The following is a 27,265-nucleotide window of genomic DNA, read 5'->3' on the forward strand; positions in this document are numbered from 1 at the left end:
ATGTAATTTCATTCTATACCATTAGGCTTATTTTAGTGAGGCATTAACATTTTTTTTTTGAAATCTGATATGCTTATTTACTTACAAGTAATTGGGAAGGAGAATAAGAATCTGAATCATAATAGAACATTAGCAATCATCTAGATTACCCTCCTCGTTTTACAGATGAGTGAACTGAGGCCTATGGAAGTGAAATTATTTGACACAGTTATCAAATCCCTAATCACAGCATCTGAGAGCTAGAAAGGATCATATAAATAAGACACATTTTTCAGCTCCGTAAACATAGAAAGCAAGATTAAAAAGACCGACTTAATTCTAGTTAATTTTCCAACAAGGACAATCAAACTCTGTGTTAGTAATAGTAGTATTTATTTTATCCTAGAAAGGGAGGATTAGCTCAGTATTTCCTCATACTTTGCCATAAAAAGTATCATTCATAGTCATTTTTATTATGAAAATTTAGTAGTAAATCAATACACATTTATTAAACATCTACAAAGTACTAGCCACTAGAACAAGAGGATTTCCTGACCTGAAGGAGCTTATATGCTATTAAGGTCATCAGTATGATTATCTGTGTGATAATACAGAATATTATGTCTTTCATCTCTATGGCAACACAGGCTTTAGGCTTCTAAAATCAATAGAGTAAGTTTTGGGAGGAAGGGCACTAGCAGCTGGGGTGATGGTAGAGTCAGGAACGTTTTCATGTAGAAGGAAGTGCTTGAGTTGAGTGTTGAAGAAAACAAGGGATTCCAAAAGACAGAAGTGAAGAAAAGCTGTGTTCCATGCATAGGGGACTGTTGGAACAAAGGTATGGAGATGGGAAATTGGATTGTTCTGTCTGAGGAACAAGAAGACGAATTTGGCTGTATCACAGAATGTATTGAGTGGAGTAATGTATACCAAGGCTGGGAAGGTAGGATGGCATTAGGTTGTGAAGGACTTTCAGTGCCAAATAGATATTCAAAGCAATAAGGAGCTACTAGAGTTTACATAATCTGTGCTTGAGGAAAAGAATTTTGGCAGCTATGGGAAGGATAGATTGGAAAAGAGAGAGATTTAAAGCAGTAAGACTAATGAGAAGATTGACAATAGGCCAGGTGAGAGGATTTGAGAGCCTGAACCAAGTTGTTGGTACTATAAGTACAGTACTGAGTAGGAGCAAGATGCTAGAGGTGTGGAGATAGAACTGACAAGATTGGCAATCAATTAGATTGTGGGGGGGGGTGAGGGAGAGGAAGGAGTCAAAGATAACACCAAGATTACAAACCTGGGAGATTAGAAAAATGGCAACACTTTTCAACGGGAATGCTAGGTAGCTAGATAGTGCAGTGGATAGAACACTGGGCCTGGAGCCAGGAAGACTCCTCTTCCTAAATTCAAATCTGGCCTCAGACACTCATTAGCTGTATGACCCTGGGCAATTCACTTAACCCTGATTGCCTCAGTTTCCTCATCTGTAAAATGAGCTGGAGAAGGAAATGGCAAACCTCTCCAGTACTTTGCAAAGAAAACCCCAAATGGAGTCACAAAGAGTTGGATACAATTGAAAAACAACTGAACGACAAATTCAACAGGAATAGGAAAGTTCAGAAGATGAGTGAGTTTGAAAGAAGAGATGAATAGTTCTTTTTTGAACATAGTGAGTTTGAGGTGCCTGTAAGACATCCAGTTTGAAATGTCCAATAGGCATTTGGTGATACAGATATAGTTGGTGAGGAACTAGGTGGGGTAGATTTGTCTGGGTGTCATCTGCACAGAGATAATAACTAAGTGCATGAAAATAAAAATGTTGGTAAAGTTTCTAAAAACACAACTGACTTTTAAATATGTAGCATGAAGCAAAAATGTTTGGTGGGAATTGGTAATATTTGGCCAAAGCTGAATGCTTCATATCTTGGTCACAGAACTGAGTTTTCATTTTAAAGATGTCATACTCACACATAAAATGCTGATTCCAACAATGATCATCCCCAAGAGAGCACAAAGCCACCTGTCAAAAGAAAAAAGCTCCCAGAGATCAATGAGAGTAGATTGTATTCTCCTTGCTTTTTTCAAAGCTATCATTTGAGATTTCTAAAAGGATTTTGACTGGGAAATCTTTACATTTGGGGATCAGCTAGAAATACTTGAAAAAAAAATTAAAGGAACTCCTTTATAAGTACAATGGGTTTTTTTTTAAATTAATCTTACCTTCCCATTTTGTGTGCAAGTATTCCAAAAATATTGGTTCCAATAAGATAAGAGATACTAGCTGGTAGGAAAGCAACGCCTGAAAATTTATGAAAGGGACACCTTATCAGTACTGATTTCAGTCAAATATTAGAAAAACTAATAAATGTAGCACAGCTGTTTTGATTAGAGCATATCACATGAAGCCCTGTAGCTCTGCACCCAAGCATCTAATATCCGGTCTGTTACATGTCTAGCCTGGGCCCCACATCATTTATCCATCAAATACAAAACCTTGTGATGCTATAGAAATGAAAGACATTTATTTCACTATCAACTGCAAAATCTCTCTGTGAAAATTTTATATTTAGGTCTGCTAAAGGTGGTAAGTTTTACACACAAGGTCAAAATGGGCAGCTCTGAATTATCAAGATCTGAGAGCGCGGTGCAGAATGCCTAGCTCTGTACGTTAGCTACAGAAATATTAATGGAAACCCAAGTGTCATTTGGAAAACTTCAGGATAATACTCTGCTAGGAGAGAAGACATTAGTTATCCTGCTCTGGAGTCATGCATTTTGACTGGTGAGGGCTTCAAAGGCTTCATTAAAAATTCTGCATTAATCAAGTCCAACCCTGGTTTCCTTCCAGTGAATTTGCCCATGGGCACTGATGTCTGCCCACCTCTGCCTCTGAGGTTGCTTCCTTAGAGATGAGGTCATTCTACACTCCATCCTGATAATGATTTGTCTACCCCACCAAGTATAAGATTTGACTACGAATTTGACTACGAATTATTCCAAGGGCAATAAAAATAAGCAAGAAGCTACATAACCTACAGTTCCAGGTGCCCTAACTGGAATCAAATCACTATACCTTTGCCTTTCCTTGCTAGTACTTTAAAAAGCATACACACAAATGAATGTCTGCCTTTTCCTTCAGGTTAATTCAACAAATAATTCTTGAGCACTTAGTATGTGTCTACACTATAATGGACATGAGGAATAAAAAGACAAAAATTAACAACTCCCTGTCCTCAAGGAGCTTATGTTGTACTGGATTCCAAAAATAATAATTGTAGTCATTCACTAGCAAATACCCTAAGAAAGCCACTGGCCATTCTGACATGGTGAGACCAAGGGGTTCAGTCCATTAAGTTACATTTTTAAACATCATCATATAAGACCTGGGAGCTCTACAGAGCCAAAACATGAAATGTAATTTCAATCTTCGAGTATTATTTTCCACATATCTAACAAGATGCAATGGCCAAGTTAATATATGAAGGGCAGTGTGGTATATTAGGAAGAGAACTAGACTTAGAAAACCTAGATCCAAGCCTCTTTCCTTTTGCTTATTGTACTGTAGATGTGGACAAATCACTTCAGCTTTTCCTCATTTGCAAAATGAGATTGAGAGGCAGTGCAATGCGGTAGGTAGAGACAGAGCTGGCCTCAGCAACAAGAAGACCCAGGTTCTCTGACACAGCCTGACTCTGTCAATCTGCTTAAGCGGCTGAATCTCTTAGTGCCCTGGGCAGCTCCCAGACTATAAATTGCAGAGGAAAAAGCTGGTCTGCACTGGAAGCAGAAATTCCTCACCAAGAGCTCAATACACTGATGATCTCACCCGGCCCCCTCCTCAAAATTGGAGGTGGGGTGAGTTTTAAAGGATTTTCAGAGAAGTTATTAGGATCAGATGAGATGCTGTTATTCATAGCATTGTATTGATCTGATTATGAGGCAGATCATTAGCATCTATGTCATATGAGCAGTGTCTTGAAATGATATACCATATGGAGCTCAATATGTTGGATTTAGTGTTAGGAAGTCCTAGGTTTGAATCCAGTGTCTTACATTTACTACCAATTTTGCTAAGTCACTTAAACTCCCTCTGCCTCAGTTTCCTCATCTGTAAAATGAGGTAGTTGCACTAGATAAGGTCTCTTCCAGTTTAAGATATATAATCTTTACATCCCCCCAATTCCAAGCACAATGCTAGGCACATATGTGTTTGCTGATTTTAATAGAAGTGAGGAGCAGAATCATTTAATGGAGGCTTAGCATAGTGAGGACTGAGCTGAATAGAATAGCAGAGTTCAAGTCTTACAGAAACTGAAATGAATGAATCAAGGCAATTCCCAAAGCCCTGCAGATAATAAATGAAAAAAGTAGATTTATTGGATTTATTTCCTAATGGGGACTCTGGCCCTGCCTACATGGCATTTTGCAGATGTTTTTCACCTATGCATAGGTCTTTTTTTCTGCTTGCCTCATGTATTTACATCTGGCCCTCTATTAGGTTCCATACATGGTCTTGTTCTTGATAAATCCAAGCAGCCCACCTGCCTGCCTGATTCTAAACCAGACCACCACTACCCTGCCTTTTTTTTTCCTGAAGGTTTTAATACCTAATTTATTGAAAGCCCCCAAGTCATAGCATGGAACTGGGGAAAGCAAGCCTGCCTGAGTAGCCAACAGCTGGTTGGGATACATTCAATTAGTGAGATTATTAAATCATTTAAGTGGAGTCATCAGAAATATCCCCAAACCATTTCAACCCAGGAAGGCTTTTAAGGCAAGTCTACTATAGCTTGCAGTCTATATACAGAGGCTTATCTACTTGGACCATATCCCACTTTTTCACAGTCTTCTTTTGCAGACCTACCGAAACCCACAGAACTGACTTAGTTTATGAATACTTACGATGGACCTAATGAACAAGGCTGATCCAATGCCTATTTAGAGGAAGCGTGATGTGTGAGACAGTAAAACACTTTCCTTTCCCACAAAATACCTCACCCACTGGCCTAGAATTCCTGAAAGCATTACCAATAGGGTTATTCCTTTCATCCATTCAACATTCACTCAATAAATACTAAATGTCTTCTACAGAAGTCTATTGACCTCCTTCCCAAGGGTTCATGGAAAGATTTCAGGGGGTCTGTGAATTTGGGCAGGAAAAAATATTACATCTTTATTTTCTCCAATCTCTTACCTGGAATTAACATTTCCTTCAATTATGAATGTTGGCAAAAAAAAAAACATTATTCTGAGAAGTAATCTATAGGCTACAGTAGTTTGCCAAAGCAGACCATAACACAAGAAAGGTTAGAGGTGATCTTGGTCCACTTTGTGCAAGGGGTTATGTTTCTTTGGATTGAAATCCTGAAGACCACTGTTTACACTGCAAAACTCCTTTACAGATATGATCTCATTTGATCTTCAGAACAACCCTGTGAGTTGGGAAGGGTGAGAATTATTAGTCCCATTTCATACACAAGGAAACTGAGGCTCTGTGAGTTTCAGCCACTTGCCTAAGGTCACATAGCCTAGACAAGAACCCCAGACTCTTCCTGCCTTTTGATCCAGTGTTCTTCCTATTATAGCAGGAAGCCTCTCATGCATAACAGAGAAATTTGAATCCAAAGGAGACTCTAGAGTTAATCTAATCCAACCCCTTTATTTTTTGTTGTTGTTGTTCACTTGTTTCAGTCATGACCCTATTTGGGGTTTTCTTGGCAAAGGTACTGAAGTGATTTGCCATTTCCTTCCCCTGCCCATTTTACAGATGAGGAAACCAAAGCAAACTGGGTTAGGTGATTTGCCTAGGGTCAAACAGCTAGTACCCACCTGGTTGAACTCAGGTCTTCCTGATTTCAGGCCCAGTGCTGTATCCACTGTACCACCTAAGTGCCCTTTATTTTACAGATGAGGAAGTAGAAGCCCCCAGGAGTTAGAATGATTGGCCAGAGATTGCACTGCTAATTGGTGGCAGAATTGGGTTTTAAACCCAGGTCTCCTGACTTTCAAAAATGCAATGAGTTGTCTTAAGAAGTTGTAACTACCCCTCCTTTCCCACCAACCCCTGGGCTCCATCATGGCCTTGGAGGTCTTCAAGCAGAGGCTACCTTTTCAGGTAACTCCAGAAGTGTAGAGAAAATGTTGACTCAGCCATTGTGACGTGAGCGAGTTCAAATCTAGCTCCTCCAGAGGAGATCTAGATTGAGCAGAGGGAGCAGCTGAACAGGTAAATACCACTAACCTCATTGCTTAAATAAGCCTTTACTTCCTAGGGTACCAAATAAAAACAATCAGCTTGTCATTTTCACATGAGGAACTCTGCATGGCTACCCTAAAGGAAAGAATTCACAGTAAAACTCTAGGAATGGAAAAGTCAACTCTAGTACATTACCCAGCTGCCATTTTCTGGAACACATGGTCTCCATCATCCAGATTGGTAATGCTGGTTCAAGCATTGCAATAGCCATGTTTGCAAAGCAGATCGACCCTTTAATAAAGAAGAGAGTTTGCTTTCATTTGGGCTCTGAGGTCTCTACTTAACTCTCCTTTGCCTCTTCATTTAAGAAACTTTTACTAAATACCTGTTACTGTGCTGGGAAGATAGAAAAAGGTAAGACAGTTAATACATCCAAGGAGCTTCCAATCTAATATGTGTGACAAGACATGAACATATAATTATAGTTCAAATAGATATGATCAGCATGAAAAATACACATAAAATACATGTAAAATACATGTACGCAGTATGTAAAATCCACATGTTCTGTAATCAGATTAAAGAAAACTACTTCCAGTTGATATCCTCTTATTCTTTGTCTATCTACTATTTGTCTTATACATTATTGCCCCATGCAATTTTCCTAATGCATCATCCTGATACTTAAGAACCTTCAGTGATTCCCCTTGGGCATAACCTCCTGATCCTGGCCTTCAAGGCCTTCCACAATCTGGCTTCAACTGACTTTCTTCATGGTTCCACCAAAATATGCTACTCTCAGTCATCTCTCATCCTGGCTTGCCTTTTTCTGTGCCTTTAGACAATCTACTAATTTCTATCTGTTGGAGATTCTCTCTTCCTTTGAGACTCAGATGATTTTCCCTATGGAACTTTCCTTTCCTGGCACCCACCTTTTCCACACCGCCACTCCCCCTTTACCTCCTCAAATTCTCATAGCCCTTTGCCCAAGTTTTCCCTTTGCGCTTATCCCATGGTGCTTTGCATCACAATTATTCATGTACATGTCTTTTTCCTCACTAGATGATAAGGATCTTGAGAGCAGGGTCTATTTGATATGTATTTGGATATCTCAGCCACTAACAGCGTGCACAGTAGGTGCTTTATAAATATTTGTTGAACTGAATTGAGGTGGCACATTAGCTGAGCCTTGAAAAGTTCAGTCTTTCTGAATAACAGTAACTATCTTCATCCAGATTCAGAACCATCAGCTTAAATTCCTTTTTTCCTACACTATTCTGAGAAAGAGATAAGTAAAATACTAACAGAGAGCCAGAACAGCATAGAAAGCCAGCTTCAGAGTCAGGAAGACATGGGTTCAAAACCTGCTGCTGTCCCATACTGGCTATGTGACCCTGGGTAAGTGACAGAGCCTTCTATGTTCTAGACAACTCTCTAAGACTTGAAGTTGCAGAGAAGATGATAATATGCACTGGTAGAGGGAGTTTCCTCACCTGGGAGTTCTCTTAACCAATGACATCCCATTTCCCATCCTTCCCCTAAGATGGTTCCAAGAATTCTTTTATTTTTCCTTTAGAGCAATATCCAGAGTATACTTTTTTATCAGTACAATGCAGATCAATCCTCTCTGCTAGTTATGGAGGAAGAATCAAGCAAATAGATCATTAAAAAATAAATTTATTAAGCACCAACTATGTGCCAGGCACTGTACTGAACAATGGGGATACAAAAAGAGGCAAAAGACAGTCTCTGCCTTCAAGGAACTTACAATCTAATGGAAAGAAAGACATCAGATTGACAGCCCACCTACTGTACTGGTGCCTCTAAGATGTTCAAAGAACAGAGGGAAAAGTGCCAGTGTTTTGGGTAGAGCCCCTGTTGGGCAAACACAGTAAAATAAAATAATAAATAAAAATAATCTTTGTAAGTGCTTCTAATTCTTAGAAAAAAGATGAATCTATTAAGTCACTATGGTAACTCTCAGGGAATCAAAATATTCAATTAACCAGAGCACCCCATTCATTCGCTAATCATTTGGAACAAATAGGAGCTTCCTGTACTATTCTTTGAACCCAATTAGAGGGGCAAAGAATATTGATTGCATCAGTCAGCACTACCATCCACCCTCTGTTGACTGACTTCAGCCCTCATAGAACCAGGGCAGTAAAGATTACAGTATTTACATAATGAAGAAAGCAAAGGATTTTGTCATTCTCATGACATGTAAAGGCCATCTGTACAAACAATGCTCAAATATAAAAATACAAATATATCTCCCTTCCTTTGACCACATGTAAGCTGCAGCACCTGGAGCTGTCAATAGTTTGACATTTAGTGCTGATTGCCCTTTTTTTTTTCTTTCTGCGGCTGGAAGAAAGGGGCAAAAGCAGAAAGGTAACAGCTCCCCCAGCAGCTGCTCCAAATGCCCTCTTTCTCCCTGGAGTTCTGCTCCCACTCTGTTGTCCCAACCTTGGTTATGTTCACCGTGCCTAGCAAGGGTTTTCCAAGTTACACAGAGCATTGAGCTGCCATCTTCACTGCCTGTTTGTGACTCCTGTGAGAAATGCAATTCCATAGCCCTGTTTCACAGATGGAAAAACCAAGGTCTAGGAAACTTCCCTAATGTTCCCAGAATATGTCTGTGGACAAATAATGAAGAAGTATTCTAGTTGCTGACTATCCCATAGAATAATCATTGTCATTAACCCTTGTCCATGAAAATCATCATAAAAGCAAAGCTTTACTTCATATAGCTGGTAATTAGTTTATGGAACTCATTACCCACAAGAAGTGGTAATGACAGGAGAGCTTAATGAATTCCAAAAGGATTTGGACTAATTTATGAATAGCAGATCCAGGAAAGGCTACTGAGAAACTGGACAGTGCTTCAAGGCTGACCTTAGGGAAGACAGCCAGGCTGCTTGGAACAAAGCTTTTGGATCTCCTCTTGGCTACAGGATAGTGATCTAGTAGGAGAGATTACATTAGATATCTAGTTCAATCCTTACCTAAAGCATGAATTCTCTCTGTGTCTTCAATATGTGATCACTCAGCACAGTCTGAAGTCCTTCCATGAAGATTCTTCCATGAAGTCCTTCACTACCACCCAAGGCAATCATTTCATTTTTTAACAGCTCTAATTATCAGTAAGTTTTCTCTTACAATTAGCCTAAATCTGTCTCCCATAATTTCTATTTGCTGGCCCCACTTCTTCCTATATAAGATAATCAACCTATTTTTTTTTGTCAAACCTGATATTAACAGAGAGAAGCCAACTTTCAGCTACTAGAAAATGTGAACAGGAAAGATCTTTGGTGAAAAACTACTTAGGGGGCAGCTAGGTGGGCTCAGTGGATAGAGCACCAGCCCAGAAGTCAGGAGGACCTGAGTTCAAATACGGCCTCAGACCAAACACTTGATACTTACTAGCTGTGTGACCCTGGGCAACTCACTTAACCCCTATTGCCTTAAAAAAATGTAGAAAAAAAAAGAAAAACTACTTAACCCATTCCTATTTGCAGGAGTCATAAAGTCCTCAAGGGTTGGGTTTTATTTTTAGTCTTCTTGTTTCAGAGGTATAAGGGATCCACCTAATTTAACCAGTATCTACCTTAAAAAAAAAGGTTGGCCTTTCTGTTGTTTCTCAGATATTTTATTTATCTTAGAAAATCATTCATCTCACCATACCATTCAGCACTTTCAGGGACTGTTGTCTGCCTTGGTTCAAATATGCCAAAATAAATTAGGCTGACTGGCTAAGATGTCTGCAGTTAGACTGACTGCTCATTTCCCAAGAGTTCAAAGGAAAGACAGCAATGCCTTTGGCATACAGGTATTATATTCCGTATTCAACAAAATGTGTGTGTGTGTATGTATGTGTCTGAATAGTACCAGTTACACATTTGTGGGCTACCTTAGTCAGAAAAAAGATAATGTGGCCTGAGCTTCAGAGACTATTCAGGGTAGAAAATTTTTATGAAACATGGTTATTTATGTATATATATATATACATATAAAATACATATACACACTTTTTTTTTGGACCAGACCCATGATTTCATGGATTTAGGAATTCCCAGTGAAGAAATTCTATCTCCCAAGGCAAATCTACACCTGTTTTGCAATTTACAGTCTTAGGGGATTGCTTGGTAAACTGAGGCAGGTTAAATGACTTGCTCAAGATCACACAGCCACTGTGTCAGAGGCAAGATTTGAATCCAAGTCTTCCTGATTCCTAGTCTAGATCTTTATCCATTACAGTGTAATCCAAACTTCACAGAACAAATCCCCTTGATAAAAGGATTTGTTCTGTAAAACTTGGAGTCATTCAAAAGGCTGCACCCAAGGACCTAGAAGGCCACATGTGACCTAGAGGCTGCAGGTTCCCCACCTCTGCATTACACCATTAGTTGTCTCTTCGTCTTCTTCTCCCTTTCTCCCTCTCCCTATATCTCTAGCTCTGTCTGTGTCTCCTGTCAACATATATATGGTTTTCCAAAAGTCTTAGTTCAGTTTAAAACTATTAAAGCTTTTATATATGTATACATAATGCATATGATATATACACATGTATGTGTGCATATATAGGAGTATACATATACATATTTCTCTTATTTTCCCTCTCTCTTTCTGTGCTTCTAGCTCTCTCTCTACCTCTGTCTCTGTGTCTTCCTTTCTGTCTGTCTGTCTCTCCATATATAGTTAGGGAAACTGATGTGGCTAATGGAAGGCCTGATGCCAAAACTCCCTCCGAGGATATATATCTGCAATTAGTAGCTTAGAGTCTTAGAGCTACTTGGGGGTCCTTCCGAGATCACGTGGCTTAGCCATAGTCACACAGCTACTATCTCCGTGTCAGCAGCAGGGCTTTAAAGCAGGTCTTCCTGACTCCAAAGATATCCCTCAGACTACAACACCACTTTTTTGGATATCACACACACACACACACACACACAGGCGCTCGTGTGCAGTTTTTTTTTTTGTAAAATCCATTTTTGTTAAGGAGAAGAATCATTCTGAAAACACTAACTACCTGCAGCGATTAAGATGTAGGGATCCTTCAACAGGGTGACTAACGAGGTTCCTTTCTGACTCTGCCAAAGAGAGAACTCAGGGTTAAAAGAAGGTGCATTCCCAGTTTATCGGCGAAGACACTATTGTAGCCCTACTTACTTCAGGTTGAACCCTGGATGGTTGGAGAACCAACAGCTGAATAGCTGCAAAGAAAAAAAAAAAAAAGACCAAGAGCAACTTCAGAAAGTAAGCTTTGAGGATTTCTAGCCCAATTCTTGCTGTTGTCTCTACTAACCTCCATCCAGCAGAGTTAAGGCAGCCAGCACCAGGAAAGGAGCAGTCTTCCCCACAAATTCGTACATCACACTTCCAAAGGGTGGCCCCACTATAGAGAAAAAAGAAAGGGAAGATTCCTAATCTCCATGGAGTGACTTAGCCGGGATGGTCACAGAATGGCCCTGTTCGTTTTATAAGTTTAAGGTGTCCTAGCAATCAATTTTTTTCTGGGGATCAGATTGACCAGGGCAAAAACTGTAAACATTCTTCTGAAACCTAACCCTGAAAGGAATGGTCAGTCAGGGAGAATCAGTATCCCAGTTATTAGACTGGGTCTTTGGACTTGAAAAAGCATCTCCTACGAGCACAAGGGGATATGTGAAGGAGAATATTACTTACTTAGAAATCGACAAGGGTATGCCTTTTAAGTTTCTAAACTCAAAGTAAAAGAGGGAAGGGTAGAGAAATTGGAATCCTGAATCTCCCATTCACGGAAGCCAGCAAGTGATAAGATCACACACACACACACACACACACCCCCCCTCATCTTGCCCCCCCCCCCAGATACTAGTAAACCCTTTCCAGATGAGGATGGATTGAGGAAGGAGGGTAAGAACCATACTGTCACCGTGAGTTACATCTTCTGGGTCATACCAGTCAGTTCTTGTTAGGGGTAAATCTCATTCTCTTTCTCTTTATAAGGAAATTAGAGTTAGCTTGCTAGCATCAGTGCTGAGCTATAAAGGAATGATTCAAAGGGATGTGCTGTGACTCAAAGGAGCAATACTTTATTTTCCTGGGGGGGCCCTCTCTCTACGTGCCAGTGGAGGCCCACTTCCCAAACAACTAGGAAAAGAGATTTCTCTCCTTGAGCTCCACTTTATAGCCTAACACTTTCCCCCTATTTCCTGTCCTTCAACCTCCATGCATCTAGTGTTCTCTTCTGGGGAAGCTCATCTCTAGATCCAGCAGTAACAACATATATCCAGCCTTTGATTTCACATTGGTCCTGGAATCGTGCACTCAGGGGTTGTGTAACCAGCTAGCCCTGGTCCACTGACTCCTCCCTGGGGGGAGGTTGGACAGAAGGGATTATACCTCTAGTGAAACTGATTAAGGTAGCTGCATGATTAATAGGAAGAAGGAAGGAAAGGTACAGTTCCATACAGTCCAGTCAAGCAACAATTTTCCCCTAGGTTGTTTAAATACTTTAGTTTTACCAACCTAGCACTCCCAAAGCAAGTCCTCCCAAGGCAATTCCCATGGCATTGCCTCTTTCTTCATCATCCGTGTAAACGCTGGCCAGCATACCCATCCCTAAATAAAAATTTTCAAAAATCAATGCAATATAATAAAGGGAATTATTTTCTTCTTTAGTCCGCATGCTCTGTGTATATTGTCTTTGCCTTTCTTTGCATCCCCAGCACCTGGTGAAGTACCTGGTACATAGTAATTGCTTAATAAATGCTTGTTGACTGATTGGTTGATATATTGATCTGGTACATTCAGATAGAATAATATAGAAAGGTGCCATACTGAGAGTCAGAGGAACTGCGTTTGAATCATGGCTGTCAATTGCTACCTGGGTGACCTTTCTGTAAAATGAAGAGGTTGGCCTAGATAATCTCCAAGGTCAATAAGCAAGTCAACAAGAATTTGTTAAGGGTTTACTATGTGGCAAGCACAGCACTAAGTCCCCTGCCAGCTTTACATGTTTGATCCTGGGCCCTCTAAGGTCCTGGTTTTCGTTCTATATGCTGATGTCAGACAAGATCTGAGGCCTTTTAGAAACAGTCGAGATCGAGCAGCATTCCTGGCACCATGTCAGACAGAGTAGGCCTTAGACACCCTGTATCTAATGTCACAATGAATTGGATTGTTCCTCAATAATTAAATAAGTAAACAGAAAGTAGGGATAGGATGGTCACTGGGGGAGGGTGGGAGGAGAGGTTTGAGCACACATTGTAGTTCATTGAATTGAGTGGATGTGTCTGTACTCACCAGCTACAGAAGAGCAAGAAGAGCCCACACCTTGCAAGGATCTTGCTATGAGGAGTAATGTGTAACTCCCAGAAAAAGCAAACACTGCCAAGAGAACAGAGGGGAAGCAGAAAAGAAACCAATTCAAGTCTCATTGCAGTGGGTATTAAAACATTCTAAATTGGGACTGAATGAACGTGATGGTGGTCATGCTTGGTGCTAATAATAACACTGTGTCATTTGCTTGCATTTAGAGATATTGATTTTTCTTCTGCAATTGCTAAGTGTATGTAGAACAAGGGTTCTTACCCTGGAGTCTATGAATTTTTTAAAAAAAATATTTTGATAACTATTTGAATATAATTGGTTTCCTTTGGAATCCTACATATTTTATTTTATGCATTAAAAACACTCTGAGAAAGGGTCCTTAGGCTTCACCAGACTGCCAAAGGGGGTCCATGGCACACCAAGAAGGGGCACTGGGGATATTGGAGCACCAGCTAAAGTTCTTCCCCTCAAACCCTATCCCTGATTACTTATAAGGTGGGAAGGAAGACATCAAGCAGCAACCTAAGGATTCAGTAGCATCCCCTGCTGTGCCAACATTTCTACAGGAATAATAAAATGCTCTAATAATATTAACTCATATTTACTCAGTGTTTGCAAAGCATATTTCTTCCCCATGACAACCCTGTGAGACAGGAGGTATGAGTCTTCTGATTCCCAATTTCATATGGACAAGGATCCTTAATTTCAAAGAGGTGAAATGACTCACCATGATCACACAGTTAATAAGTGTCAGAAGGGGGCTTAGAACTCAGGGTCTCCTGATCCTAACCTAGCATGCTTATTGGAATAACATAGCTCAGACAGTTGACTGCTCAGGAACTCTTCTATGGAATCCATGAGTTGTTGGGGAATAGAATTTCTTCAGTATCCCCCATTCTTCTGAGTTCCCTGTTACTGACTGGCTGAGCTGTCAGTTAGCATGAAGCCAGCTATCAGTGGCATAGGGGCCAATTAAAACCATCTCTGGATGATCTGATGCTAGTTAACAGCTCATTGAGTGAGAGATAGAAAGAGAATGGGAGAAGGAGTAATCATCTATTTCTGAGGTCCCAGCCCAGCCCAGTCTCTGATGTTTAACATTCCAATCCAGGATACAAACAGCATGTACTTACTGATAGTGGACACAAACATTATACAGAATCCTGCGAACATTGGAATCTGGTAGCCTATTCTGTAAAACAAAACCAACAGAAATATGTCAGGGCTGCCCTCAATTGTGCTCTTTGGTGGTGGTGGGGGGGGGGGAGGCAGAGAAGAGAAGGGGAGAGAGGAAGAAAGAATTAATTGTTGACTATTTTAAAAATATTTGATTCGTTGGAGCAAGATGCAGACATTAAAAGTTCATCTCTAATAAGGTGTCTCTCACTCATGTATTAAAATCATATGAGATTCCTTGATAGATACAACCCACCCTTTCTCTCTGGTTGATTTTCTTTTGGATGAAGGGAAGGGAAAAGTATTCAGTCAGTAACATACCTGCTACTTCCCATCTGACCTTTCCTTGTTTAACTATCTTCAAGTATAAATTCATTCATATGTGGCTAGTATGTGGCATTCATGTTTGGCATAAATATAAAGGCAATATTTGCTCCAGTAGAATGTAAGCTTCCTCATAGTAAAAGCTGTTTCCTTTTTTGCCTTTGTAGTCCAGTGCCTGTCAACATAACAGGTGCTTAATAAAATTTTTTCTTGATGGAAGTCCATCAAATGGGGAATGGCTAACCACCATGGTACTTGAGTATAATGGAATATTACTATTCCAAAAGCAATAACAGACATTAAGAATTCAGAGAAACACAGGAAGACTTACATGAACCAATACAGAATGAGGAAAGAAAACAATATGACTACAACAATGTTAATAAAAAGAATATAGACATTAAAAACAGGAATGCAATATACACAATGACTACAATGAGAGAGCATAGACATATAAAATAAATACAATGACTACAGTGATGTTATTAGAGAGAATATATATAAAAACCTGAAATCTGTTTAATTATAAGAACCAAGCTTGTTCCTAAAGAAGAGGTAAAACATTGATTATCTCTCCCTTTATCTCCTATGAAGGAGTAGTAGTAGAAAAAGCAGTAGGTTGAGAATCAGAAGACCACCTATGTTCTCGTCCTAATTCTGTTACTGACTAGATGAGAGATTTTGGGCAAATCATTTCCTTGGGTCTCTGTTTCCTCATCTGTCAAATGAGTGGGTTCAACTATATGATGTATGAGGTGTCTTTCGGTTCTGATATTGTGATGATGATTCCAACTTTACAGATGAGAAAACTGAGGCAAGGAACAGTTGAATGATTTATGATATGAGTCTAACACATTTCCCATTATACCAAGTGTTCTCTTAATCCAATTCATTCCTATTCTGCATGTACCCAAAATAGACTATCAAAAATACAAATGGATTGTCACAATTACTCAATGGTCCCCTGGCAGACCCCAGAAGGTACATGTACCTTTGTTATTATAATGACATGCTTAGATATTTGTATGTGTGCATGCATGTGCATGTATATGTTATGTTTATGTAATGCACAATGATGCATTTATTTATTTGCTTCATTAAAAAAAACTATCAGGCCAGGCATTATTTTTCATTTTGTCTGTATCCTGATCTCAGTGTCTTGCACAGAGTAGATGTTTAATAAGTGTTCATCAAAGACTTAGAACTAGGGGGGACCTTAGAAGGCCATCAAGTCAGGCATTCTCATTTTACAGATAAAGAAGCTGGAGCACAACAGGGTTAAGTGACCTGCCGAGAGTCACATGGCTAGCAATTGTCTGAGGCAGGATTTGAACCCAGTTCTTCTTGACTTAAAGCCCAGTGCTCTATCCACTACTCTGCTCCTTAAATGAATCAACTGTGTAAAGTAGGAGAATATCTTTCCCTTAGCTATTTATATTCTATTTTGCATTGTGGTCCTTTCTGTGTATGTTAAATTGCCCATTGTCTCTCCAACATGACCCATAACTCCCCACCTTTATTAAGCCTGTTCCTTGTAGTACTTGACACTTCCTTTTAACTGCCCGTCAACCCCCCTTCTCTGCTTGCCAACATTCCACTCATTCTTTAAGGTCCAATTCAAATGACACCAGCTTCATTCAGTAAAGCCCTCACTGATCCCCCCCAAATAAAAATGATCCCCTGCCCCATTTGCTTTCAGAGGACTCTATTTCCTCTTATTCATTTAGCACATACTCATTTGTCTTAGCTGTGCCTAGTCTTATCTCTCTTACTGGATTGTAAACTCCTTGGGGGTAGAGATGATGGCTTCCTTATCTTTGAAGTTCTAAGACTAGGCTTTGCCAATAGGTAGTGATTAATAAATGTTTATTGAATTTAATTCCCCATGGGACGCTACCCTGTACTTTCGAAAGGCAGCTTGGCTTTACTGAATTAGGAGGCAATGTAGTAAATGGAAAGGGCACTGAATCTGGAGGCAGAGGGTCTGGGTTAAAATCTCAGCTTTGTTGCCTTGGGGAAGTCTTTTTGACTCTCTGGGGTTGATTTTCTCATTTGTAAAATGAGGGGATTGAACTAGATTATCTCCAAGATTCTCCTCCCCTCCCAAGTCTGCTATCCTATCATTGAATTGAATTTCTCTGTCTCATATTTTACACTTTGGCCTCTCCCTCTCTCTCTGTCTCTCTCTCTGTCTCTGTCTCTCTCTCTGCTCTCTCTCTCTTTGTGTCTCTCTCTCTGTCTCTGTCTGTGTGTGTGTTTCTCTCTCTCTGTCTCTCTTTCTCTCTCTCTCTATCTCTCTGTCTCTCTCTCTTTCTCTCTCTTCCTTCTGTCCCCATAGCCCAGCTTGATTTTTTTCGATTAGGTAAAGAGGCCATTCTCTGCCTCATTTCTTACCTATCCTTAATCACTGAATGGGTGCTGCATCAAACTGAGACCAGTTAAAGACTTTAGCTTAAAAAGGCCAAGGTCTCCCACTGTATCCAGGGCCATCTCCAGTTGTCCTGGTCTATATCTCACCACTGGAACCAGATGGCTTAGGAGGAGAAAGTGAGGCTGGTGACTTTGCACAGCCCTCCCTCACTTAAATCCAATTCATTTGCATGTCATGACATAACCTCTGATGTCATGGTCCTCTCCCAGAATGAAAGACAGAGTAATAACAATCCCTATAGCCAGAGGCAGGGTAGTCTTTGTAGCATTGATGTGGTGTAGGATGGAGATGAAAGGAGAAAAGGAAATAGGATACATCCCTTCATTCTAATGGCCAGGACAGCTCTCCTAGAAGCCAGCTGTGACCTGGTGATTAAACTTTTTTTTTAGCCTTGTCTTTTTCCATGGATTCAATTAAATTTAGCAAATATGTATGGAATGTATCTTGAAAAAATAATAAAATTCATCTGTGGGAATAAAAGGTCAAGACTCTCAAGGGAAATAATGAAAAAAAAAAGAGAGAAAGTAGGGAGCCTAGCAATACTGGATCTCAAACTGTATTACAAAGTAGTAATCATCAAAATGATTTGGTACTGGTTAGGAAACAGATGAGTCAATCAGTGGAACAGATTAGGCCTGCCCTATGAGGGTCACATTCACTGTCTGACAAAAACTGCTGTGACAGCTAGGAAGCAATCTGGTAGAAACTAGATAGTTATAGACCAACATCTTGGGCCACACACCAAGATAAGGTCCAAATTGCTACATGACTTTAACATAAAATATGACTTTATAAATAAATTAGAGGAGCCAGGAGGAAATTACCTGTCAGATCTATGGATAGGGGAAGAGGTCCTGACCAAGCAAGGGATAGAAAGGATCACAGAGGAGAAAACAAACACTTTTTATTACATCAAATTAGAATGTTTTTTGAACACACACACATACACACAAATGAATGCAGCTAAAATTAGAAGGGAAAAAAGCTAGGAAAAAAGTCTTTGCATCAAGTTATGTGTCTCTATAAATTTATAGGAATAAGAACTATTCCTCAATTGATAAATGGCCCAAGAATATGAACAGTCAAGCTTTCTAAGGAAAAAAAAATCCAAGCTACTAATACCCATACAAAAAAATGTTTTGCATCACTAATAATTAAAGAAATGCAACTTAAAATAGCTCTGAGGTTCTACTTCATGTATCTCAGACATAGCTTTTGATCCATCATAAGCTTATACCTCAGAGATCAAAGAAAGACAGAAAAGGCCCATGTGTACAAAAATATTTATAGCAGCTCTTTTTGTTGTAGTAAGGACCTGAAACTAAACATACCATCCACTGGGAAATGACTGAACAAGTTATGGCATATGAATTTAATGGAATACTATTGTGCTGTAAGAAAGGATGAAAGGAACTGTTTCAGAGAACATCTGAGAACCCTCGTATGAACTGATGCAGATTGAATTGAACAGAAGCGAGAGAACAATTTATTCATTATAAATGCAAACAACCCAGAAAGCCTTTTTATGTTGTTCAGTCATTTCAGACTTATCGTGACCCCATTTGGGGGTTTCTTGTCAAAGATACTAGAATGGTTGGCCATTTCCTGTTCCAACTCATTTTACAGATATGAGGCTACTGAGGCATATAGTGTTAAGTGACTTGCCCAGGGTCACACAGCTAGTAAATGTCTGAGGCCAGATTTGAACTCATGAAGATGAATCTTCATGCACTCTATTTACTGTACCACCTAGCTGCCCCACTGAAAACCTTAAGAATGCTGATTAATGCAATGATCAATCATTATTCCAGAAGACAGATGATGACACATGCTACTCAACTTCCTGGCAGAGAGGGAATGGACACAGGGTGGAGAATGAGGCATATATTTTTTGTTATTGTTCTGTCATTTCAGTTGTGTCCAATTCTTCATGACCCCATTTAGGGTTTTCTTGGCAAAGACTCTGGAGTGGTTTACCATTTCTTTCTCCAGCTCACTTTATGGATCAGAAAGCTAAAGCAAACAGGGTTAAGTGACTTGCCCAGGGTCACACAGCAAGGAAGTATCTGAGGCCAGATTTGAATTTAGGGTGATAAATCTTCCTGACTCCAGGCCTGGCATTCTAGCCATCTAGCCATCTAGACATGACCAAAGGTGGAATTTGTTTTACTTGGCTGCATGCTTGTTACAAGAGTTTTCCCCCTCCTCAATGCAATGGAAGGTGGACAGAAGGAAGAAAAATAATTTTTAATTTAAAAAGTTAAATTTAATAAAATGTTCCTCCCTCCCTCCAATACTTGTGGACCCATATCCAAGTATCCAAAACTTGTTGGCTGTATCCAAGGTTAGGTATCCACAGTGACAAAGAAGCATTTCTCATATGAAAATAGCTACCAGTTTCTCTGCTGGTTGGATTCAACAGTTCAGCAAAGACCTTCAGGGTGGGTCAGAGACTGTAGCATGCCTTTATACAGAATATTACCATCTGACTGGAATATGTTGCAAGAATGGATGGATATGTGAGGCTTGAAATTGCCTCTGGCTCCACAAAACAAAATAAACTCTTCATTCCTTTCAGCATCCTGCTTGGAAAATTTAGTGGCTGGAGGGCTAATATATTTTTCAAAGCTGTTGGAATTAGTGGTATAATTTCAATTCTACTAATCCTTTATTTTGGTTGTTTAAGCCCTCCCAACCCCTGAGGCATTCTTCATTTCTGTAACCAAATGAAACATATGCTCTCCACTAAGTAGGCTGAAGACTGATGGATAGCATTGGTTTCAAAAGGACACTATTCACCATCACAGAATGGTCTATTCCTTTCCTTCAAAAATCCCTGATAATCCAACTTTGGCTCCTCCATCTAGTGGGTTGCCCATTTGTATTTCAGCATCAGTAATGCTGGTTGACCACACTTCGATACTTTAATGGGTCTGTGCTCTCCTTAATGTGGGAAGTCCTTTTCACAATAAAAATCACGGCCTATTCACACTCTTTCATCTTGTAAAGATATTAATAATGGTGGTCTTTGAATGGTCTTTGAAAAAATAAGAAAAACTGAGTTTAAATCCTGTCTCTGTCATTTAGTACTTATGTGGCCTTGGATGTAACTTAATTTCTCTTAGTTTCCTTATCTGTTAAAATGAGATAATAAGACAAGATGGCCTCTAAAGTGCTTTCTATATCTAAATCTATGATCCTCCTATAAATCCTCCATAGGAGGTCCTCCCTTGTGCTGCTAGCCTTTTTTTCCCTCCACTTTGGATATCAATAAAGCACACAAGCTATCTGTTCATTCTCTCTCTCTCTCTCTGTCTCTGTCTCTGTCTCTGTCTCTCCTCTCTGTCTCTCTCCCCCATTCTCTCCCTCTCTTTTTTCTCTCCTCTCTTTTCCCACCTGTCTCCCAAAATCAGAGTAGCTAATAATTTTTGACTTGCTCTAATTATAATGAATACTATCATTCATTCATTCATTATAATAATGAATCTAGGCTTAGTATTCAAAAAGACCTTGGCAAGCTAGAACACTGAATCAAATCTGATGAGATGAAATTTATTAGGGATAAATATTAAGTCTTGTACTTAGGTTAAAAAAAATTTCTCTTTTCTCTTCCTACCTTGTTTTCTAGTCATACAGCTATCTGGGCATTCTTTATGTTTCTTTTGCTCAATTTTTAGTTGGCAAAATGTGCCCACTGGCACATACCATTAACTTTTCTACTGCCCTTGAGTGACCAGCTTAAATTCTTTGGGTACTATGCATTCCATGACTCAGAACCATATGGAATTATCTAAAGACTATTGTTATTAAGGAGATAGGCCTTTACTTCAGGGAAAAGCTTGAAGTTAGGAAAAGAGTTATGCAGTTTTCCAAAAGCAATTCACCCTTTACTCCTGATCAATTTCCAATCGAGCTCATCATCAATGTGTAACATCAACCCAAGGTTTTTGTAACTGAAAGACTAGCTCTGTGGTTTGTCCATCTAACTGCCTGAACAGGAGACATTATCCTTTATCCGCTTGACTTTTGCACCATGGATAGTTAGGCTGAACTATTTTAAATGATTATAGAATTTGTGTAGGAGGCTCTGCAGTGTTCAGGGATCTGATGCAACCAGTACAATGCAAACAAACAACCTGAAGGACTTCATCATTTATAGCAGGAGTCAATGTATGGACCCCTTCAGCAGCCTGATAAAGACTATGGGCCCATTCTAAGAATAATATTTTTAAATGCATACGACAAAAACCATGGGACTACAAATGAAACTAATTATATTGAAAAAGTTAAAAACAAGATCATGGGCCCAAGGTTAGGAATGAATTCCTTTCTTCTTTTTGACTCTGTAATGGACATCCTCCAGGTTGGCAGTAAGGACCTTAGTTGAGGACAACAAATTATTAGGTCTCATATGATATTAGTAATCAGAGGGTTGCTGAACAAAACTCTCTCTCTTTGTATCTTTCAAATAACCTTGTCTTATTTTAAAATATGCATGGGAGACATCTTATCAAAGAAGAGCCTTTAAGGCAGCATTTTGCTCTTGTGAATAAAATGCCTTTTCATTGTCTCTTTATCTTTCAATCAATTGCGTGACTAAAACCATTATTTGTGATAGAATATCATTTGTAAGAAGCCTATCTGCTTCTTCCCCATACTCTCATCAAAGATGCTCTCAATGCTTGCATAGATTATTCTCATAAAAATCTTGTAGAAATGGGTAAGTTAAAAAATAAAATAAAAAAATTTTAAAAAAAGAAATGGGTAAGTTAGCATATGAGTCAGTATTAATTGGTATTCTTTAAATATCTCTCTCTCTCTCTCTTTATTTGGTAATAATAACATCCAATATTTTCCTAGACCTTTGGCATCCTCCCTTATTTCAGATACTTTGAGACCTGATCTCTCAATCCCTTCAAAATTGTGTCATTTACAGCACAGCTGTATGCACTTTGTGTATAATTGATCTGGTTTGGTTGCTTTTCCCTTTGTTTCCTTTAGTGCAATTCTACTGCCTCATGGAGCACCTAGGGGCTATGATGTTAGTTCATAATGCCTAGACAAGTTGGTTTTAAAAATCTTTATAAATCTTTCCTATTTAATTTTTTTTTTTGGTATTCTGCATCTAGTTTCACCTTAACTGTCCTCAGGATGACTTCCCTTATACTGTTTTTTTTTGATGTTTTATATATGATATTGCTTTAGTATTATACCATCTTCCTTCTGTAAGAGATTTTAAATGAACTTACACCCTAAACCAATGTTTCTCTTATGGGCTGCCATCTCTTTCAGCCTGACAAAGAGATAAAATATCTGCTGATTGAGGTGTTTGAAGCTCTTTTGGTATCATTGTTGTGGCAATGGATATATAGTGGTTAAACTTTCTTAAGAAATGTTAACAGTCTGTGTCAATATCTTTTACTTTGTCCATTTCCCATTTTTTAGTTTCAACTGATTATCTTAATAGGCTAGGTTGGATTTGTCTGAATTTTGTGCCCTATATTCTTGTTCTTTCTTCTAGTTTAATATTGATTTTGATCTTTGTTCTAACAAGTTGGGGACCTGAAAGTACACAGACAGAAGATTTAAAAATGATTTCCACATAAGTAACCAGAACCTGTGACTCATCCTTTCATTTATCTACAATTTCCTTTTGTCTTCCAGTTTCATTTATAGTAAGGGTATCAAAATTGATAGAATTCAATTCCCCCAGTGCCTGGAGGAATCTATTTATTTATTGGTTACTGGATTAGAATATTACATTTAGAGTAACAATAGTTAAGTTAATGTTTATAGATAAGTTAAAAATGTTATGATTCTTAACACACTGCCTTGTTTGCTGTCCTCTGCCACTATTATTGTACAGAACTAAAAGCCATTTTGCAACTGTCTTTCCTTTACAGGTTTCCATGGCTAAAGAATTAACTGTTAATTGACCAGCCTACTGATAATGAATCTCTCCATTTGTTGTAAGGATTGTACTAGAAGCCTTACAAACTTGATGGAAACTATCAGAACTCACACTCTGCAGACATACCCTAAAGAAAGCCAAGGTCATCTTCATGCCATGATGAAGAATTAAAGTAGAACTTTATGATTGTCTATAATTATTACAATAACAGCAATACTGTGAAACTGTATAGCACTTTATAGTTTATGAAGTCTTTCATAAAGATTAAAGGGAGCAACTTAAGAGTCAGAAGACCTTCTGAGATTTCACCTCTCATTAGCAAACTGTAAAAGCTGACTGAAGTTAGGAGTAGTAAATATTGGAGGAGTTGTGCAAAGATGTGTACATTGTTGGTAGAGCTGTGAATTATTCCAACCATTCTGAAAATCAACTCAAAATTATGTGAATAGAGTGACTAAAATGTCCATACCCTTTAAGTTAGAGATTCCACTGTGAGGCATATACCCTAAGGAAAGTCAATAACAAAAAGAAAGATCATACAGACACCACATATTTATAGCAGCACTTTTTGTGATAGGAAAGAACTGAGAACAAAATAGGTACCCATTGACTGGAGAATGACTGAACAAAATTATGGTACATGAATGTAATGAAATTGTACTGTTCTATAAGAAATGATGAAGATGAGGAATACAGAGAAGCAAAGAAAAACATACAAATTCATTCCACGTGAAGGAAGGAAAACTAGGAAAACAATATACACAAAAATAACAATGTAAACAATTACAACAAGAAAGAACCACAAAATAATAGAAAATGAATGCTGTGAAATTGTAATGACCAAGACTGAATCCAAAGAGATATGAGAAGATGCTTCCCTACTTAGAGTGGTGGGGAGACATGAGTGTGGAACACTTTGTACAATGTTAGACTTTTTTGATTTGCCAATTAGCTTTGCTAAACATTTTTAAATTTTTAAAAATTATATCAGGATTCTCAACTGGAGTCTACAGTCCCTCAAGTGTTAGGTTTCAGGGGATCTATGAGCTGGAATGGGAAAAATATTATATCTTTGTTTTCACTAATTCCCAACTGAAATTTAGCTTTCAATTATGAACATAGGTAATAAACCATTATTCTGAGAAAGGGATCCATATGCTTCACCAGACTGCCAAAGGTATCCATGACATAAAAAGGTTAAGAACTCCTGCATGAAAGATAGCTTTCTAAAAGGGTTGGAGGAGGATTCCAATGGGAAATACAGGTGATGTAAAGACAAAACATACCAATAATTATTTTTTTAAGAGATGAACTGAGTTTCAGTCCTGATTCTGCCATTTACTAATTTATTACCTTGGGGAAGTCAATAACATGCTTGAAAACCCATTTCCATATCAATGAAATAAGAGGTGTAGATTAGGACCCTTCTGGTTCTGATAGTCTATATATTTTCATAAGATGTTAGTCCAATGACAATTCACACGTAAGAAGTATTACAAAAAGATACCAAAAACATATACAATGGAAAGGAGAGCATGTCAGTTTTTAGTAAAGAAGTTACAGCAAGAAGTTACAGCAAAAAAAAAAAACATGGAAAATAAATGTTAATAAATAGACAGGCTGATTGTAGTATCAATACTCATGAAATGTTAAAGACAAAAGGAATGCTTCCATTGTTCTGGGTAGATCATGGATAGAAAGTTGTTGGAAAAACACAGACAGATATTATACAGGATGAGAATGCATTAGTGGGTTATCTGTAAACACTAATAACATCACAGGAATAAAGGGTCATAGATCTGGAGCTGGGAGGAAGGAATCCAAAGGCCATCTAGTTTAACCCCATCTTTTTACAGATGAAGACATACAAACCCCTAATACTTTCCTCCTTCCAATATTTAATGGTCTTTAGTGTCTGACAATTTTGTCAAAAACTAATAAACTTTGGCATTTAACAAAAATCTGAATCTCTTTTCTCATACTTACTCATGCCATATTTCCCTTTGCCCTCTTCAAGAATCTCAGAACAAGCTGATTATTGCTGATTATACAGACCTGTGCCATAATTCCTGGTGACTGGGTAGCTCTGACTCTCCCCTTTTACTTCTTTCTTAGATGGAGAAGGGAATTTCTTATTCCGGAACAGGGGTTCTTAACCTGTTTAATATCATGAACCTCTTTGGTAAAGCCTATAGATCCCTTTCTTTCAAGAATGTGTTACCTACATTCATAACTGAAGGATATATTACATTTTAGTTAGAAATTAGTGAAAATAAAAATGAAAATTTTCCCATCTAAATGAACATAGAATATGAAATTTTATATTATATATGAAGTGTAATGATATATTTGTATATATTATTTGTATCAAAATCTATAGTCACATACATGTGAATTGTATATATTAATATGTATATTTATATAGAACCTCTGAAATCTATTTACAGACCCTTGAGAGTCCATGGACTCCAGGTTAAGAATCTCAGTTCTAGACTAACTATGAGCTAACCACAAGATCCAGTCTAAATCCAAAGGGCTTTCCACATGACAGAAGCTTCAATTTGAGGCTAAAAGTGCCTAAAATTAGCCTGAAAGAGAGAAAGTGTCTGTATATCAATTGCTTAGAGCTAGGGCCCCAATGAATCCAGTACTCTGGGACTGGCTGGTAAGGAAGACGCTTATTAACACAATTTCACTAGAAGGCAGTGACTCATCTAGGCCTATTGATGTGCTCTGTCACATCTTGGTCATCTTAACCAAGGATGTCATTCTTATCACACAAGCTGACAGAGTCTTAAGTCAATCTATCAGACTATTGTTGATGTGATACTTCTGTTGAAGGGTATCCAGGAGACATAACCTTCTTCCTTCATTGTCCACCCCTTTTATTTACCATTAGCTTAGTTTGTAGAGGGCAATAAAAGTAAACGTTGAAACCCTGCCATAATGTGACTGATTAGCCTCCATGACACAGAGGCTCTAAATATAGGTTAAATGTCCAGAATACTCAAAGTATGTTCTTAATCCCAATTCTCTACTAAGAGGGCAAGGTATGTCTCATGTTATAAAAATAAATGTGCGAATAGGTAGCATATAAAATGAATTTCTGTAAATCAACCTGTAAATGCAACAAGGAAGCTTGCTCTTGGAGGGAATCCACTCCTATTATGAAAAGACTAGTTACCAGCTAGTTAGTTATTTGCATAATAAATCCATATTTTCACATATCAGTTTTTCTTCAAATGACACATTAAGTGTCCTATAGGTTATTGTAGTGTAGATTGTTTCTTCTGTTAACTTTCCTTGTTCTCTGAAATACATTATCATGATAGTTCAGTGTGACAAGAAACCCTCACTCTTCTGACCATTATCTTCTGACTTCAGAAGACTGGACCGTTTTCTGTGTACTTGGTTAAACATCTCCAACTGGAAAGTCTTTCTTTAAACAGCTGCTCTTCCTGCCAACTGAGAAACTGAAAAGGTCACTGCTTATTACCAGAAAGCTCTCTTCAGATCAACTGACAGTAATTAGAAAACCTCTATATGTTAAGTACAAGATCTTTCTAGACACGTTTGTTTTTGTTGGCCTGCTGTTAGCTACAACGAGACAGTGTTTGGGGTGTACAAATCACTGGATCAGAAGTCAGGAGGTCTTTCATCTAGTCTTGGTTCTGACATTTACTTTCCTCGGGCGAGTCATTTCCCTACTTCAGGTCTTATTTTTCCCCACTGATAAAATCAAAAGGTCAGGATGGATGAGCTCTAAAGTCCCCCTTCCAGTGCACATTGTATAATTTTCTGGAAAAACATCTGGATTTCAAATTATATGAGAAAACTATGGATTATTACTTAGCATGGACCTAACATCATAACCCAGTCACTGGTATTGATTTGGTAAAAGCAGGACTTTGAGATGGTGACAAGCGTAAGA

The 27,265-nt window shown here is 38.5% G+C and overlaps 1 protein-coding gene across 2 annotated transcripts in view; it reads right to left on the minus strand.

The window, feature by feature from the left end:
- The window catches only part of SLC18A2 (solute carrier family 18 member A2), a 47,018-nt gene that overhangs the window by 8,775 nt on the left and 10,978 nt on the right, over positions 1-27,265 (minus strand). Inside the window, exons 4-12 of one of the 2 annotated variants that reach the window (XM_027851438.1) lie at positions 14,626-14,684; positions 13,466-13,549; positions 12,689-12,781; positions 11,484-11,573; positions 11,348-11,391; positions 11,208-11,268; positions 6,371-6,466; positions 2,200-2,278; positions 1,948-1,999 (exon numbers count right to left, since the gene is read on the minus strand). In XM_027851438.1, coding sequence (XP_027707239.1) covers positions 1,948-1,999; positions 2,200-2,278; positions 6,371-6,466; positions 11,208-11,268; positions 11,348-11,391; positions 11,484-11,573; positions 12,689-12,781; positions 13,466-13,549; positions 14,626-14,684 — 658 coding nt within the window. The remainder of the gene's footprint in view (positions 1-1,947; positions 2,000-2,199; positions 2,279-6,370; positions 6,467-11,207; positions 11,269-11,347; positions 11,392-11,483; positions 11,574-12,688; positions 12,782-13,465; positions 13,550-14,625; positions 14,685-27,265) is intronic. The other variant, XM_027851439.1, reaches the window with a different exon arrangement.

The sequence above is a fragment of the Vombatus ursinus genome, unplaced genomic scaffold, assembly GCF_900497805.2.
Source record: "Vombatus ursinus unplaced genomic scaffold, bare-nosed wombat genome assembly UNPS02009205.1, whole genome shotgun sequence".
Lineage (NCBI taxonomy): Eukaryota > Metazoa > Chordata > Mammalia > Diprotodontia > Vombatidae > Vombatus > Vombatus ursinus.